This window comes from Mercenaria mercenaria, chromosome 16, assembly GCF_021730395.1.
Source record: "Mercenaria mercenaria strain notata chromosome 16, MADL_Memer_1, whole genome shotgun sequence".
NCBI lineage: Eukaryota > Metazoa > Mollusca > Bivalvia > Venerida > Veneridae > Mercenaria > Mercenaria mercenaria.
In genome coordinates, this window is record NC_069376.1 from 21,428,129 (window position 1) to 21,446,797 (window position 18,669).

At 34.8% G+C, this 18,669-nt stretch overlaps 1 protein-coding gene across 4 annotated transcripts in view; it reads left to right on the forward strand.

The window, feature by feature from the left end:
• LOC123540821 (adhesion G protein-coupled receptor E3-like) overlaps window positions 1-18,669 on the forward strand; it is a 162,050-nt gene that overhangs the window by 11,520 nt on the left and 131,861 nt on the right. For all 4 annotated transcript variants that reach the window (XR_008367774.1, XM_053526341.1, XM_053526340.1 and 1 more), the window contains exons 3-5: window positions 784-990; window positions 6,590-6,727; window positions 18,190-18,279. Coding sequence is in view for 3 of the 4 variants with exons in the window: in XM_053526341.1 (XP_053382316.1) it covers window positions 784-990; window positions 6,590-6,727; window positions 18,190-18,279 (435 nt within the window). In the remaining variant the exon portion in view is untranslated. The remainder of the gene's footprint in view (window positions 1-783; window positions 991-6,589; window positions 6,728-18,189; window positions 18,280-18,669) is intronic.

Here is an 18,669-nt window from a genome sequence, read left to right on the forward strand (position 1 = left end):
TCAAATTCTATTGTGTGTATGCAACCCACGATTACAATAGGTAACTGTTAACGACCACACGCCACACTTTATTTCATAGTTTATAGTCAGGATTTTCATGCTTTTTTCGGTGACAATGTAAGGTTAAAAGGTAGGACTGAAATTAGGTCTTTAAACAACACGACTAAATTTGATATATTTCAATTTTGTGTATCTTTTATTAGGTATTTGCAACTTGATAAGCATTTGATATTAACTGTCTCTATTTTGGACAAACACAAATACTAAGATATAAAAATTTGACAGGTTTTCTTAAGGGGGTAGGGGATCTGGGCACATTGGATTTTAAGGTTTCTGTTAACGCGTTTACAGGGATTTTTCTTCAGAGCACTGTGTTCAGCATTTGCCTTATGTGCACTGTTAAGTTATTTCGATAATGAACCTGAAGACTGATCACAACATACTGATGGAGTGCATTTTTGCAACTTTTTTTAAGATTTAAAAAATCTAAAAAGATTGAAAACTGACCTATATATAAATGACCTTGACCTTCATATGATCTTCAGTTTTAAACTTAAAACCTCAAAAACAAAACAACATCTTTGGTCATACATCCAAGTTTTAAAACACAGCTACTTCTTTACTCTCGTTTCATGTTCAACACATTGTCAACAATAATAGCGTCAATAAATTATTAATTTGAATAAAACATTATCCAGCTGTTTTATCAGAAATGTTACGTCTGTTTCCTTTTAGCATAATATATACCTATATATACATTTATCTATATATACTCCCGAACAGAAACACGCAGTGGTACATGGGATGGTATTAATATTTCATGCGGACAACCATCTACCCCAGCACACGGAGAAGTCAGCTTGCCAAACGGCACACGATATGGAGCAATGGTGCACTACAGTTGTTATGCGGGTTATAATCTTGTTGGGAATGCTTTCCGGAAGTGCTTACATGGCAACTGGGGAGGCACGACACCAAAATGTGTTAAAGGTTAACCATTTATATTTATATATAAGCTTAAAATTTATGATAATTAGCCCCATACCGGATTGGATTAACTCCTCCCCGAAGTCCGCCTGTCTTTGAAAAATGAATATCTTCAAAGTGCAAGATATGAAATTTGGTAAAGAACAATATTGAGAATATACTCGTCACATAAACAAAAATTTAGTATGACCCAAAAAATCACTGTATAATTATTATGTTTCAGCAAGGGAACGTTTTTTAATGATCACGGTCTTCATATAGATTTAAATTTTGTAAAAAAGGTTGAAGTGTGTCTCTTTTTCTGAATAATCACTTACACATCAAGGTATAAATGCAAACAAAGTTAAACAATGCATGGAGACTTACACATCAAGGTATAAATGCAAACAAAGTTAAACAATGCATGAAGACTTACACATCAAGGTATAAATGCAAACAAAGTTAAACAATGCATGGAGACTTACACATCAAGGTATAAATGCAAACAAAGTTAAACAATGCATGAAGACTTACACATCAAGGTATAAATGCAAACAAAGTTAAACAATGCATGGAGACTTATACATCAAGGTACAAATGCAAACAAAGTTAAACAATGCATGGAGACTTACACATCAAGGTATAAATGCAAACAAAGTTAAACAATGCATGGATACTTACACATTACGTTCCTGAATTGCGCATGTGTAATATAACAGAATTTAGAAATCACTAATGAAATCGTGCCAGTTGAGCAATTTGACTGGAACACGTTTTTAGCTCACCTGTCACGAAGTGACAAGGTGAGCTATTGTGACCGCTTGATTTCCGTCGTGCGTAATGCGTCGTGCGTCAACAATTTCTAAAAAAACCTTCTTCTTGAAAACCACTAGGCAGAATTACACCAAACTTCACAGGAATGATTCTTGGGTGGCCCCTTTCAAAATTGTACAAAGAGTTGAAATCCATGCAGAACTCTGGTTGCCATGGCAACCGAAAGGAAAAACTTGAAAAATCTTCTTCTAAAAAAACAGAAATCCTAGAGCTTAGATGTTTGGTGTGAAGTTTTGCCTAGTAGACCTCTACCAAGTTTGTTCAAATCATGACCCCGCGGTCAAAATTGACCCCGCCCGAGGGGTAATATGATTTTACATAGGAAAATCTTTAAACATCTTCTTCTTAAGAAACAGAAGCCCTAGAGCTTAGATATTTGACATGTAGCATTGCCTAGTAGACCTCTACAAAATTTGTTCAAATCATGACCCCCGGGATCAAAATTGACCCCGCCCCAGGGGTCACTTGATTGTACATAGGAAATTCTTCAAAAAATTTCTAAAAATAAACCAGAAGGCCCAGAGCTTAAATATTTAACATGTAGCATTGCCTAGCGGACCTCTTTAAAATTTGTTCAAATCATGATCCCCGGGGTTAAAATTGACCCCGCCCCAGGGGTCACTTAATTTTACATAGGAAAATCTTCAAAAAATTTCTGAAAATAAACCAGAAGGCCTAGGTCTTAGATATTTGATATGTAGCATTGCCTAGTAGACTTCTACAAAATTTGTTTAAGTCATGATCCCCGGGGTCAAACTGACCCCGCCTCATGGGGTTACTTGATTGTACATAGAAAAATCTTCAAAATTTTCTAAAAATAAACCAGAAGGCCTAGAGCTTAGATATTTGACATGTAGCATTGCCTAGTGGACTTCTACAAAATTTGTTCAAATCTTGACACCCCCAGGGTCAAATTGACCCAGCCCCAGGGGTTACTTGATTGTACATAGGGAAATCTTCATAAATTTGCTAAAAATAAACCAGAAGGCCTAGATCTTAGATATTTGATATGTAACATTGCCTAGTAGTCTAGACTTCTACAAACTTTGTTCAAATCATGACCCCCGGGGTAAAATTGATTGTACATTGGAAAATCTTCCAAAAAAATCTAAAAATCATCAGTTTGACATTTGAAACATGTAGCTCATATTACTCATGTGAGCGATCCAAGGTCATCATGACCCTCTTGTTTTATTTCTAATGTGAGTGACCCAGTAATGTTAAGATTTTATTTACGGAAAGGTCATAGTATATATCATAACTGTTCATTCATACCAGTTATCAATAATTAAAATGTTTATTTCTTTCTGCAGTGTTTTCTTTAATATAGTATATTTCCTTTCAAATGTTGTTACGTCTTAGGGTAAATAAATAAATACTTAAGGTAACAGAAAATCATTCCAGCAACTTCTAACAATAACAAAGTATGTTATGAAAAGTGATAATTCAAATACCGTAAAATGTTAACTAGCAGTAAAGTCCAATCTAATATGCAGTCCAAATCCTGTCCTGGTCGTCAAATTTAAATCAAGTACAATTTCCAAAATAAATATTTCACACACAGTTCAGACTGAATTAAGTATATCTTAAGAATATAAATCCTCTCTTCAAAGATTTTTTTAATCCACAATGTTAGTATAAATCCTTCAAATGTTAAATATCAAAATTGGTAATATAAGAAATAAACGGAAGTTTTACAATATGATCTTACTTAGGTTCTGCCCTGTCCTCACACAGCTGCCTATTTAAAGCATCATGGAAGGTCCCAGTACTTTCATGTATAACAAGGAATAAAAAGAAGATTTTGGAAAAAAGAAAGAATAGTTCAGGCTTTATTGTGTAAACGACCTGTTTATAGAGCCTTCAAGAAAACCATAGTCTATAATAACTGATTGACATAGATGATGTCTCAAAACTAGGACAGTCTTTATCGATAAACTATGAGTTATCAAGATAAGAAATAATACAATAAAAATAATGTGGAATGACATGTAAATAAGAATTTGAACAATCAAAAGAATAACATAAGACTAAATACACACACACATATATATTTCACTGAAAATTATGACGTGCATTTTACAATATTACATTCGCACTATCCCTTTTGTATGAATGTGCCCTTCTGGCTTACCCATTATAGAATAGATTTAGAAATAGTGACGAAGAGATGGGTTCGGGTTTTATATGAGTTTATTTATACTCCAGTAATAATATAAATCTTTCCAGTATTCTTACACCACTTAGCTTAAAATATAGTTCCATTAGTTCTTGCTATAATCTAGAAACACAGTTTTGTTAATTGTATACAGCACCACATATAGTTCTATACAGTAGATCTATATATGTTTTAAAATTTCAGATGTTTTCCTGAATCTTCAAACGATATGCTGATAGTGAAAATGATAAATCCATCCTAAAAAGATAAACAGATATTTACTGATCATAACGTAGTACTTTTCCAAGTAAACAATATTTTCTTTCATGAATACTGAAAAAAAAAAACAACACTATCTTCCTGAATACTGGAATAAACATGTACTATACAAGAGCTGTCAGACGACAGCAGCGCTCGACTATTCAAAACCCTTGTCAGTTGAAGATACAAAAATTGATAAGTCGAGCTAATAAAAGTACAATACAATTATATATAACATTTTAATTTTTAAATTATATGCACAATGCTGTACCCTTTAGATTGTAACATACTCAAAGCTTTTACACAACATCATTCTAATCAGTTCTAGTGACCAGTATTTCAATTGACCGGTAATAAAAGATAATATAAAATTAATCCTTATAATCATTACCAGTGCCTTCAGAATTACAAAATATCATATACAAATGAAATAATAAAATGACAAACGGGAGACAAGATACGCTTACCAATTTGTTGAAATGAATGACTCTCACTCACTTTACACACTAGCCTCTCTATATCTCTTGTTTTGATTATCTCCTGTGATGATTGTAACCAGTTAACTGAAAATTAAGATTGTGCAAACAACATAAAATAAGTTCACATTGTTACATAACGAGAGAAAGCCGCTCCTGCTATATTGATAATTCGCGAAAACATATGACAACTTCATTATAAACGCCAAATTACAAACGCTCTGTATAAATAGAATAAGGCAAAGCCAATTACAAACTACCAGACAATGAATGCATCCATTTTAAAACAATAACTGGTCTGTGATTCATTTTTTTATTTTAAATTTAACAACATGTCTTCCCATTCCAAAGCAACCTCCGCCCGGATTTATTGACAAACAATCTACTGTACAGATAAGGGGAAGTAACAGTGTTTTAAAATTTGCTTCCAAAGCTGAATCACGTGACACATTTTCGCGGTTACAATTTACACTTATCTACTAAAATTATCTAAAAGACATTAAATCACCAAAATTCACCAGAGTTACGACAACGCGGATAGTCAGGGAGAACGTTCCTTAGATGACGTCGCAGTTGTTCCGTCTGGTGAATAGAATGGCCGGGAAGCTGATTTTAATGTTAAATGCAACAAACTGTATGCAATTTATATTATTACATGCCTGTATTCTATTGTTTCTCTGATTGGCTGAAAACGGTTCGAAAAATAATGAGTACATATCATATCAACTTATCTTGGGTTATAAATAGTACGAAGATAAAAATAGATCGAAGTAGGTGCTTGGAAAACCAATATCAACCTGATTTGGTCTAAATTTATTCCTTATTTCTTTATTAAAGTTAAAATTGTAATAACAAGACTGACTTTACATTTATTCATGTAATAAAACAATTATTGACTTTTTCATAGGTTGATATCAAGATTTATCAACCTATGAAAAAGTCGATAATTGTATAATATTACCTTGTTTACCGATGGAAATGGAATATAATGAAAATGTAATAAATGATTTTTTTTCGGAGTTCGTGCGAAATGAACGACAGAATAGGGTCAGCAAATTAAACTTGAATCGCTAGCGCGATCCATGCATTTGCCGATCCTGTTCTGTGGTTAATTTCTTATGAAGCCGAATGTGATGACGGTTCTTAGTGTTTGTTGAGCAATAAGTCACAGTGACATTAAAGGAAACCTATGAGAAGACCCTTTTGAAGCATAGAACGCAACTGAGCAAAATGATAACACACTTGGCTTGATTCAGTTTGTTCGTGAGAGGTAATGGAATTTCAAGAGGAATATTGAAAGGATAAGAAACTAAAGAACAAAAATTATATATCAAGACCGAGTTCAAAATACAATTTTATTCAATAGCTTGAGATAGATGGTGGATAAACCTAGGCCTTATGTTAGAGGTCACAGTGCAAATGAGACTTAGACTATCAAACTTCATACCATGATTGTCTATAGTAAGGAGATAACCGTTAGTTTTCTCTTCAACCTGTATCCATTTATAGTATACACCGCAGTAAATTATGCAAATTCGAGAACACACAAGAAAAAAACCAACACATGTATTTTAGAATTGCGCTCAATAAGAGTAGTAGAAAATTAATTTTGAGAACTGATTATTTTCCCATATCAGTTTAACAGTGTTACATTTTCTCTTACTCGTTTATGATTAGTTACATTTTCATGGTGTTGCTATTCAAATACTTGTACATGTATGCTTACGAGTAGTTTATAGAAGTATCTGCTGAAATAAAAATTGAGTTGGTTTGTAAATGTTCATCTACACGTTTAAACTTCGGAATTTGATTGTACATATACAGTCTGAAAGTGTACGACTATAGATATGTGGAAATAATTTGCATAACTTTTGAATATCATTATAACTTCTAGACTGTGACAATGGAAATTATGGAGACACGTGTGAAGAAAATTGCAGTGGTTGTAATCCAGGAACAACGTGTAATCCTATGTCTGGCTCCTGTTCAGAAGAATGTAGTGCAGGGTACCAAGGAATCAAATGTCTCGTTCGTAAGTTTTCTCGTTTAAAATGGGCATTACGCCATTTTCAACATTAGTCTGATGATGCAGCCTACATATTGCTAGTATGCCTACCCACAGGTGGCAGTAACGTACCTAGGATACAGTATGGGTCCATGAGCCATATGCACTTAAATTTACTACAAATATAATGTTTTCTTAGGAAAAAAAATGACAAAAAGCCATTTTAAAAAAAATTTTGCTCCTGTGACAATTAGCCATGAGAAAGGTGATCAAGAAAAGTTTGACATGTGCATTGCTTCCAGGCCCCGTGTTCACAAAACATTTTCAGTCTCAGCTGAGTTTGATAACGAAACTTTATTTGTCATTTATATCTAAACAGCATGTTTAAAATTAGATTTGAAGTTAATCACTATTTTCAAGTGACTATTTAGTACTGATGATCAGTCTCATTTGGAATTTAACCATGAAGTTTTAGTAAAACTGATATTAAAATTTCCAACTCAAACTCAGCTGAGACTGAAAAATGTTTTGTGAACACGGGGCCAGGTCCGTATTTTTTTGCATTAAAGATGGCTGACAATATACTCAAGTTTCCCGCCCATAAAGTCACAACTTTACTTTTTAATAAATCGGTAATAAATGGTACTGCACAAAATATCTGTTCCTAATGAATGGTAAACAAATCAGTTATCTGCAATGAATGGGGGAGGGACTTTCTCTGCAAAACCCGATTTGCTTCCGATTCATTAAATGAATCGTAAACAAATGGTGTTAATAAATCGGCAAATCCCGATTTGTTCACCATTTATTCACGATTTTGATACCATTTGTTACTTGATTTTTTTGTTTTGGTAGGGGGGAGACTTCGATGCGAAAAATGTGTGCGATTTATTCGGGTGGAGAAATCATTGTCGTTTCGTATGCCGTTGCTCGCTCGTGATGCGTAAACGGTTTGGAACTGGGTTTTGAAGTAAGGTTTGTCTGAAAGATTAATCTTTTGTCGTAAAAGCGGCCAACTATTGATAAGGAAATATTGTTTTGAAAAAAAATACGGACCTGGAAGCAATGCACATGTCAAACTGTTCTTGATCACCTTTCTCATGGCTCATTGTCACAGAAGCAAATTTTTTTTCAAAATAGCTTTTTGTCTTTTTTTTTCCTAAGAAAACATTATAATTGTAGTAAATTTTTAAAAAGTGCATATGGCTCATGGACCCATACTGTATCCTAGGTACGTTACTGCCACCTGTGTGCCTACCCAATATCAGTTAGCCTACCTGTTGATGTAACCAATATTATCAGTTAGCTTACTTGGTGATGAAACCAATATCAGTTCGTCTACCAATATTAGTTACCCTACCTACTGTTGCAAGCAGTAGCAATTACCCTACCAAGTAATGCAACCAGTATTAGTTAGCCTGCCAAATATGACTTAGCATACCCAATGGTGCAACAAAAATATTAGTTAGCTTACCAAATATCAGTTAGCCTACCCAATGATGCAACAAACTTCTATCGGCTTACCCAGTATCAGTTAGCCAACCCAATATCAGACTGTGTACCAAATGATGCAACAAGTATTAATCGATTTGCGTACATCATATCAGTTAGCATATATTGATGTAAACAACATCAGCTAGCCAACCCAGTGACGAAACAAATGTCAGTTTACCTGTTTACTACCCATTATCAGTTAGCCTACCCGGTGATACAGCCAAAATCAGTTAACGTATTCAATATTAGATAGCCAAATCAGTGATGCAACCAATATCAGCTAGCACATCCCATATCAGTTAGCCTATATGCAACCAATACTAGTTAGTCTATCCAATATCAGTCATCCTACTCAAAGACGCAACAAATATAGCATAATCAATATCAGATGGCAAACTCGTTGATGCAACTAATATCAGTTAATGTTCTCAATGATGCAACCAATATAAGTACACCTACCCTATAATAGTTGGCCTACCCAATAATACAACATAATTATATCAGTAAGCCTAACCTATATCAAATTGGCCTACCCAATAATACAACCAAAATCAGTTGACCTGACCTATATCAAATTGGCCTACCCAATAATACAACCAATATCAGTAAGCCTATCCTATATCAACTTGGCCTACCCAATAATACACCAAATATCACTAAGTCTGCCCTATATCAAATTGGCCTACCCAATAATACAGGTAATATCAGTAAGTCTACCCTATATCAGATGGCCTACCCTATATCAAATTGGCCTACCCAATGATACAACCAATATCAGGAAGCCTACACTATATCAAATTGGCCTACCCAATAATACAACCAATATCAGTAAGCCTGCCCTATATCAATTGGCCTACCCAGTGTTACAACCAATATCAGTAAGCCTGCCGATATCAAATTGGCCCACACAAATATACAACCAATATCAGTAAGCCTACCCTATATCAAATTGGCCTACCCAATGATACAACCAATATCAGTAAGCATGCCCTTTATCAGTTGGCCTACCCAATGATACAACCAATATCAGTAAGTCTGCCTATATCAAATTTGCCTATCGAATGATACAACCAATATCACTAAGCCTACCCTATATCAAATTGGCCTATCCAATAATACAATCAATATCAGTAAGCCTGTCTATATCAAATTGGCCTACCCAATGTTACAACTAATATCAGTAAGTCTTCTTTATATCAAATTGGCCTACCAAATGATATAACAATAGCAGTAAGCCTACCTATATCAAATTGATCTATCCAATGATACAACCAATATCAGTAAGCCTACCCTATATCTAATTGGCCTACCAAATGATACAACCAATATCAGTAAGCCTACCCTATTATCAGTTGGCCTACCAAATGATACAACCAATATTAGTGAGCCTACCCTATATCAAATTGGCCTACCTAATAACACAATCAATATCAGTAAGCCTACCCTATACTATATTAGTTGGCCTACCCAATTATACAACATATAACAGTAAGCCTACCCTATATCAAATTGGTCTATCCAATGATACAAACGATATCAAATTGGCCTACCCAATTAAACAACCAATATCAGGAAGCCTACACTATATCAAATTGGCCTACCCAATAATACAACCAATATCAGTAAACCTGCCCTATATCAATTGGCCTACCCAGTGTTACAACCAATATCAGTAAGCCTGCCGATATCAAATTGGCCTACACAAATATACAACCAATATCAGTAAGCCTACCCTATATCAAATTGGCCTACCCAGTGATACAACCAATATCAGTAAGCATGCCCTTTATCAGTTGGCCTACCCAATGATACAACCAATATCAGTAAGCCTGCCTATATCAAATTTGCCTATCGAATGATACAACCAATATCACTAAGCCTACCCTATATCAAATTGGCCTATCCAATAATACAACCAATATCAGTTAGCCTGTCTATATCAAATTGGCCTACTCAATGATACAACCAATATCAGTAAGTCTTCTTTATATCAAATTGGCCTACCAAATGATATAACAATAGCAGTAAGCCTACCTATATCAAATTGACCTACCCAATGATACAACCAATATCAGTAAGCCTACCCTATATCTAATTGGTCTACCAAATGATACAACCAATATCAGTAAGCCTACCCTATTATCAGTTGGCCTACCAAATGATACAACCAATATTAGTGAGCCTACCCTAGATCAAATTGGCCTACCTAATAATACAATCAATATCAGTAAGCCTACCCTATACTATATAAGTTGGCCTACCCAATTATACAACATATAACAGTAAGCCTACCCTATATCAAATTGGTCTATCCAATGATACAAACGATATCAGTAAGCCTGCCCTATATCAGTTGGTATACCCAAATATACACCCAATATCACAAAGTCTACCCTATATCAAATCGACCTAGCCAATAATACAACCAATATCAGTAAGCCTGTCTATATCAAATTGGCCTACCCAATAATACAACCAATATCAGTAAGCCTGTCTATATCAAATTGGCCTACCCAATAATACAACCAATATCAGTAAGGCTACCCTATATTAAATTCGCCTACCCAATGATAAAACCAATATCAGTAAGTCTACTTTATATCAAATTGGCCTACCAAATGATGCAACAAATAGCAGTAAGCCTACCTATATCAAATTGACCTACCCAATGATACAACAAATATCAGTAAGCCTACCTATATCAAATTGACCTACCCAATGATACAACCACTATCAGTAAGCCTACCCTATATCAGTTGGCCAACCAATTGATACAACCAATGCTAGTAAGCCTACCCTATATCAAATTGACTAGCCTGGGAATCTAGTCTGACAATTTCTAACTTTTTTAATACCTGCAAATTGACAGCCTGGGGAAACCTGTTTTCCGACCGCAGCGCCACCTATATTACACCCGAAATATGCGGGTGTTTGATAAAGAACGATAACTTCTGAAAGCAATATACCATGGCTAAAAATAGAAACGGAATTCTCACGGAAAAGACAGATCGGAATCGTGTACTTCCGAAGGTTTCCGAACATTTCCGGGCCATAGACAAATACCAGTTTGTACCTCCCATAGCTTTTCCAGCAAGTTGTAACAACTTTTAAATATATCAGTATAAACTTAAATTTGCGTCATAGATCAAGAAGTTATATCAATGCAGACCTAGTGATCTACGGAAATTGCCGAATTTTCGTCATCATTGCCTCGTTTCCGTTTCAAACAAGCGCAGATCTGATCACATGTTAATTAGGCTAATTATAGAAAATCGATAATCAGTAGTAACATGGAAACTCCTTCAGATTACCCAGGCGTTGATAATATCAGAAACTGGATTAATGCCAATTAACACTAATTAGCGCAAATTAAGTGATCTTTAATGCATAGGTATAAGGTATGATATCTTCTGGCAAAGCACAATTATTATCAACGGCTTCCCAGGCTACAAATTGGCCTACCTAATAAAACAACCAATATCACTATATTAGTTGGCCTACCAAATGTTACAACGAATATTAGTAAGCCTTCCCTATATAAAATGGCCTGCCTAATAATACAACCAATATCAATAAGCCTACCCTATATCAGTTGGCTTACCCAAATATACAACCAATATCACTAAGCCTACCCTTTATCAAATTGGCCTACCCCATAATACAACCAATATCAGTAAGCCTACCCTATATGAAGTTGGCCTACCAAAAGATACAACCAGCTCCTGTAATCCTACCTATATAAAATTGGCCTACCCAATAAATACAACCAATATCAGTAAGCCTACCCTATTTCAGTTGGCCTACCCAAATATACACCCAATATCACTAAGCCTACCATATATCAAATATGCCTATTCAATAATACAACCAATATCAGTAAGCCTACCCTATATAAAGTTAGCCTACCCAATAATAAAACCAATATCAGGAGGCCTACCTATATAAAATTGGCCAACCCCATAAATACAACCAATATCAGTAAGACAACCTATATAAAATTGGCCTAACCAATAATACAACCAATATCATTAAACTTACCATATATCAAATAAGTCTACCCAGTAATACAACCAATATCAGTAAGCCCAACCTTATCAAATTGGCCTACCAAATGATACAACCAATATCAGTATGCCCAACCTATATCAGTTGGCCTACCCAATGATGGAACCAACATTAGTAAGCCTACCTTATGTCAAATTAGCCTTCCCAATGATACAACCAACATCAGTAAGCCTACCCTATATCAAATTGGCCTTCCTAATGATACAACCAATATCAGGAAGCCTACCTTATGTCAAATTGACCTTCCCAATGATACAACCGATATCAGGAAGCATACCCTATATCAAATTGGCCTTCCTAATGATAAAACAAATATCAGGAAGCCTACCTTATGTCAAACTGGCCTTCCCAATGATACAACCAATATCAGGAAGCCTTCCCTATATCAAATTGGCCTTCCTAATGATACAACCAATATCAGGAAGCCTACCCTATATCAAATTGGCCTACCCAATGATACAACCAATATCAGGAGGCCTACCTATATAAAATTGGCCTACCCAATAATACAACCAATATCAGTAAGCCTACCCTATATCCAATTGGCCTTCCTAATGATACAACCAATATCAGGAAGCCTACCTTATGTCAAATTGGCCTTCCCAATGATTCAACCGATATCAGGAAGCATACCCTATATCAAATTGGCCTTCCTAATGATAAAACCAATATCAGGAAGCCTACCTTATGTCAAATTGGCCTTCCCAATGATTCAACCGATATCAGGAAGCATACCCTATATCAAATTAACCTTCCTAATGATACAACCAATATCAGGAAGCCTACCCTATATCAAATTGGCCTACCCAATGATACAACCAATATCAGGAGGCCTACCTATATAAAATTGGCCTACCCAATAATACAACCAATTTCAGTAAACCTACCCTATATCAAGTTGGCCTACTTAATGATACAGCCAGTATCAGTAAGCCTACCCTATATCACATTGCCCTACCAAACGATAAAACATTTATCAGTAAGCCTACCCTATATCAAATTGTCCTAGCCAATAATACAACCAATATCAGGAAGCCTACCCTATATCAAATTGGCCTACCCAAATGATAAAACCAATATCAGTAAGCCTACCCTATATCAAATTGGCCTACCAATTGATAAAACCAATATCAGTAAGCCTACCCTATATCAAATTGGCCTACCAAATGATACAAGCAATATCAGTAAGCCTACCTTATATCAAACTGGCCTACCAAATGATAAAACCAATATTAGTAAGCCTACCCTATATCAAATTGGCCTACCAAATGATACAACCAATATCAGTAAACCTACCCTATATCAAGTTAGCCTACTTAATGATACAGCCAGTATCAGTAAGGCTACCCTATATCAAATTGCCCTACCAAACAATACAACATATATCAGTAAGCCTACCCTATATCAAATTGTCCTAGCCAATAATACAACCAATATGAGTAAGCCTACCCTATATCAAATTGGCCTACCCAAATGATAAAACCAATATCAGTAAGCCTACCTTATATCAAATTGGCCTACCAAATGATAAAACCAATATTAGTAAGCCTACCCTATATCAAATTGGCCTACCAAATGATACAACCAATATCAGTAAGCCTACCCTATATCAAATTGGCCTACCAAATGATAAAACCAATATTAGTAAGCCTACCCTATATCAAATTGGCCTACCAAATGATACAACCAATATCAGTAAGCCTACCCTATATCAAATTGGCCTACCAAATGATAAAACCAATATTAGTAAGCCTACACTATATCAAATTGCCCTACCAAACGATACAACATATATCAGCAAGCCTACCCTATATCAAAGTGTCCAAGCCAATAATACAACCAATATCAGTAAGCCTACCCTATATCAAATTGGCCTACCAAATGATAAAACCAATATTAGTAAGCCTACCCTATATCAAATTGGCCTACCAAATGATACAACCAATATCAGTAAGCCTACCCTATATCAAATTGGCCTACCAAATGATAAAACCAATATTAGTAAGCCTACCCTATATCAAATTGGCCTACCAAATGATACAACCAATATCAGTAAGCCTACCCTATATCAAATTGGCCTACCAAATGATAAAACCAATATTAGTAAGCCTACCCTATATCAAATTGGCCTACCCAAATGATAAAACCAATATCAGTAAGCCTACCCTATATCAAATTGGCCTACCAAATGATAAAAATAATATTAGTAAGCCTACCCTATATCAAATTGGCCTACCAAATGATACAACCGATATCAGTAAGCCTACCATATATCAAATTGGCCTACCAAATGATACAACCAATATCAGTAAGCCTACCCTATATCAGTTGACCTACCCAAATATTCACCCAATATTACTAAGCCTACCCTTTATCAAATTGGCTTACCCAACACTACAACCAATATAAGTAAGCCTACCCTATTATCAAATTGGCCTACCCAATGATACAACCAATATCAGTAAGCCTATCCTCTATTAGTTAGCCTACCCAATAATACAACCAATATCAGTTAGCCTACTCTTTATCAAATTGGTTTACCGAATGATACAACCAGTATCAGTAAGCCTACCACATATAAAATTGACCTACCCAATAATACAACTTATATCAATTGGCCTATGCTATATAAAATTGACCTACCCAATAATACAACCAATATCAGTAAACCTACCCAATGATGCAACCGACATAGATCAGCGCATCCATATATGCAACCAGTATGGGTTTGCCAAACAACTTATGCAACCAATATAAGCTAGCATTAACACCGACGCAACCGGTGCCAGTAGCCTACCCAATATCAATTAGTCTACAAAATGATGTTATCAATATAAGTACCCTACACAATGATTTTTTAAAGACCTGCTCCAGTCCTACCTTTTAACCTTAAATTGTCACTGAAAAAAACATGAAAATCCTGCCTATGAACAGTGACGCCTGTCAAAATAGAGTCTATTTTATATAAAATTCTATATAAAATACCTGTGGTTTTGCGTGTTAAAGTGTGACGCGTGGCCGTTAACTGTTACCTATTGTAGTCATGGGTTGCATACACACAACAGAGTTTGAATAGCTGCGGAGCAGGGCTTTAATACGCTTTGACAATAGAATTTTCTTTTTCTTTTTATTAACAAATATTCTATAACCCGCTTTTTGAATACATTATTTTCATAGCCAAATAATTAACATAAATTCTGCAATATGATACTTCTTACCTTATAACATGAATAGTAATCCACACTTTTAATTTGACAATTGTTTACTATTAGGTCAACTCAGACACACTTACTAATATTTCATGGCTCTGTGTATTGCGGCTCCCTTGACCAACATTAGCATGTGTTTTTTTTCTGCATCTACTTATACTGAAACAGGTGCGTAGTCGTAGATAACACTTAACATAAATTAATGTGAAATGAAATGAATGAAAATACAGTTCGTTTCTCAGCACAGACATCACAATACTACGAAAGACCCGTGGTGACATTTCAACTTCATTATTTCAAGATTTCTGCTTCCTGATTTCACGATTTCCACTTCCTGATTTCACGATTTCCACTTCATGAATTCACAAATTCACGATTTCTGCTTCCTGAATTCACGATTTTCACTTCATGAATTCACGATTTCACGATTTCCACTTCATGAATTCACGATTTCACGATTTCACGAATTCACGATTTCACGAAAAAACTTCACGATTTCTTGATTTCACGATTTTATGATTTCTTGATTTCACGATTTTCACTTCATGAATTCACGATTTCACGATTTCTGCTTCCTGAATTCACGATTTCCACTTCATGAATTCACGATTTCACGATTTCCACTTCATGAATTCACGATTTCCACTTCACGAATTCACGATTTCACAATTTCCACTTCATGAATTCACTATTTCACGATTTCCACTTCACGAATTCATGAAGTTGAAATCGTGAAATCGTGAATTCGTGAAGTGGAATCGTGAATTCGTGAAGTGGAAATCGTGAAATCGTGAATTCATGAAGTTGAAATCGTGAAATCGTGAATTCGTGAAGTGGAAATCGTGAATTCAGGAAGCAGAAATCGTGAATTCATGAAGTGGAAATCGTGAATTCGTGAAGTGTAAAATCGTGGATTCGTGAAATGGAAATCGTGAAATCGTGAATTCATGAAGTGGAAATTGTGAAATCGTGAATTTGTGAAGTGGAAATCGTGAATTCGTGAAGTGGAAATCGTGAAATCGTGAATTCGTGAAGTGGAAATCGTGAATTCGTGAAGTGGAAATCGTGAAATCGTGAATTCATGAAGTTGAAATCGTGAATTCGTGAAGTGGAAATCGTGAATTCGTGAAGTGGAATTCGTGAATTCATGAAGTTGAAATCGTGAAATCATGAATTCGTGAAGTGGAAATCGTGAATTCATGAAGTTGAAATCGTGAAATCATGAATTCGTGAAGTGGAAATCGTGAGTTCAGGAAGCAGAAATCGTGAAATCGTGAATTCATGAAGTGGAAATCGTGAAATCAAGAAATCGTGAAGTATTTTTCGTGAAATCGTGAATTCGTGAAATCGTGAATTCATGAAGTGGAAATCGTGAAATCGTGAATTCAAAAAGTGGAAATCGTGAATTCAGGAAGCAGGAATCGTGGAATTGTGAATTCATGAAGTGGAAATCGTGAAATCAAGAAATCGTGAAATCATGAAATCGTGAAGTTTTTTCGTGAAATCGTGAATTCGTGAAGTGGAAATCGTGAAATCGTGAATTGATGAAGTTGAAATCGTGAAATCAGAGAGCAGAAATCGTGAAATAATGAAGTTGAAATGTCACCACAGGTCTTTCGTACAATACACTTATTTTAAGTGATGCAGCAAAACTGTAACTTTGTTTTTCATTATAATGCAGACATTTAGATGTATATAACATTTTTTCTGCTTAAGTGTTGCAGCAAAATTATAAGCTCAATTGCCGACCCTCATGACTACGCAGTCTTGTCTAATGTTATACCCAAATAGGTAATCATCTAATATCTTGGAGGGCGGCAACTGGACTTTGTTATAATGTCAAGCAATGTTTACCGAAGTCTTTTTCTTTTATAAGTAACCCGCTTATTAAGGCACTCAAAATTCTAATGTCTCTCAAAAACAATATTTTTTATATATTACGAACAATATTTTTATTCATCATGACTAGTCTTATGAATCTACAATTTGCATTAGATAACCGAAATTCGAGTTATGAGGAGGGATGTATATGGACGAATGATGAAAAAAGTTGGTTAAGTTACAAAAAGATTTAATAAAAAATAAAAACTGTTTCCTATGTCTCGACAATTTACGCGTACAGGATTCTGTACAGTTTGTGTTTAGATTTCAGTTTTTCGAAGAATAAAAATGACACTAACCTCAAATGTTTTTTAAGGCAAGTTTCCTTTTCGTACCACGTTTCTTTCCCGGAGGATTGACGGCATTTCGCTCTGACATTTTGAACGAATGATGCTTCCCCAAAGAAGTTATTTTTTACAGTCTCATCGCGATTGCCTCTAATTAATCCTTATTAAAGATCCCAACTGTTTAAACTAATTAATTTTATTTAGTTTAAATTAAAAGCAGTTGTCATAACGTCTCAACAACAAATGATCGCTGATTAAGAAATCTAATGTTTATATCAAACAATTATCATTATGGCACGTGCAAACAAGTATGACATCATCTTACTTTAATAATCACCGCACGGGACTTGAAAATTTTAAGCGGAATTTCGAGGTAAGCGAGTTTGAGATACCGAGTTTGACTGTAGTTATATATATATAGTATACTGTAGTTATATATATATAGTATATAACTATTGAATTAACCCCATCCGCAAAGCAAGTCATCCAGTGTTAACCTTTGTATTACGAATCAATGTAACGTTGTTTTAAAGCCACTGATCATTTTCTTCAGCTTGCAGAAATGGAACATTTGAAATAAAATGCCAACATAAATGTGAATGTGCAACCGCTGTTTCCTGTAACAAGACATCTGCACTTTGTTGTAAGTATGATCAGTTTCACGTTCAAAAGCCATCATGTGTAACGATGATTTCTTGAGAAAATGTACATGCATATAATAATATATTAATAGTAAAAGTAAACGATCTAATAATGATGATGATGATGATGATAATGATGATGATGATGATGAATGAATGATCTCATATGTATGTATTATGATGTTATTAATGATTATAAATGTACGAGAAATAGATGTAAAATCATGACAATTTTGTTAATTTAAAGAAATTCAATGGCCAGCTTTCATAAAAATATTTTTCTTTAGATATCTACTTCGAATTTATAAAACCCTATTCGAATATACACATTTATACTGTGTTTATCTATAAGTGTATACAGTGTGTACTATTTTAAACATAATGCACTGTTA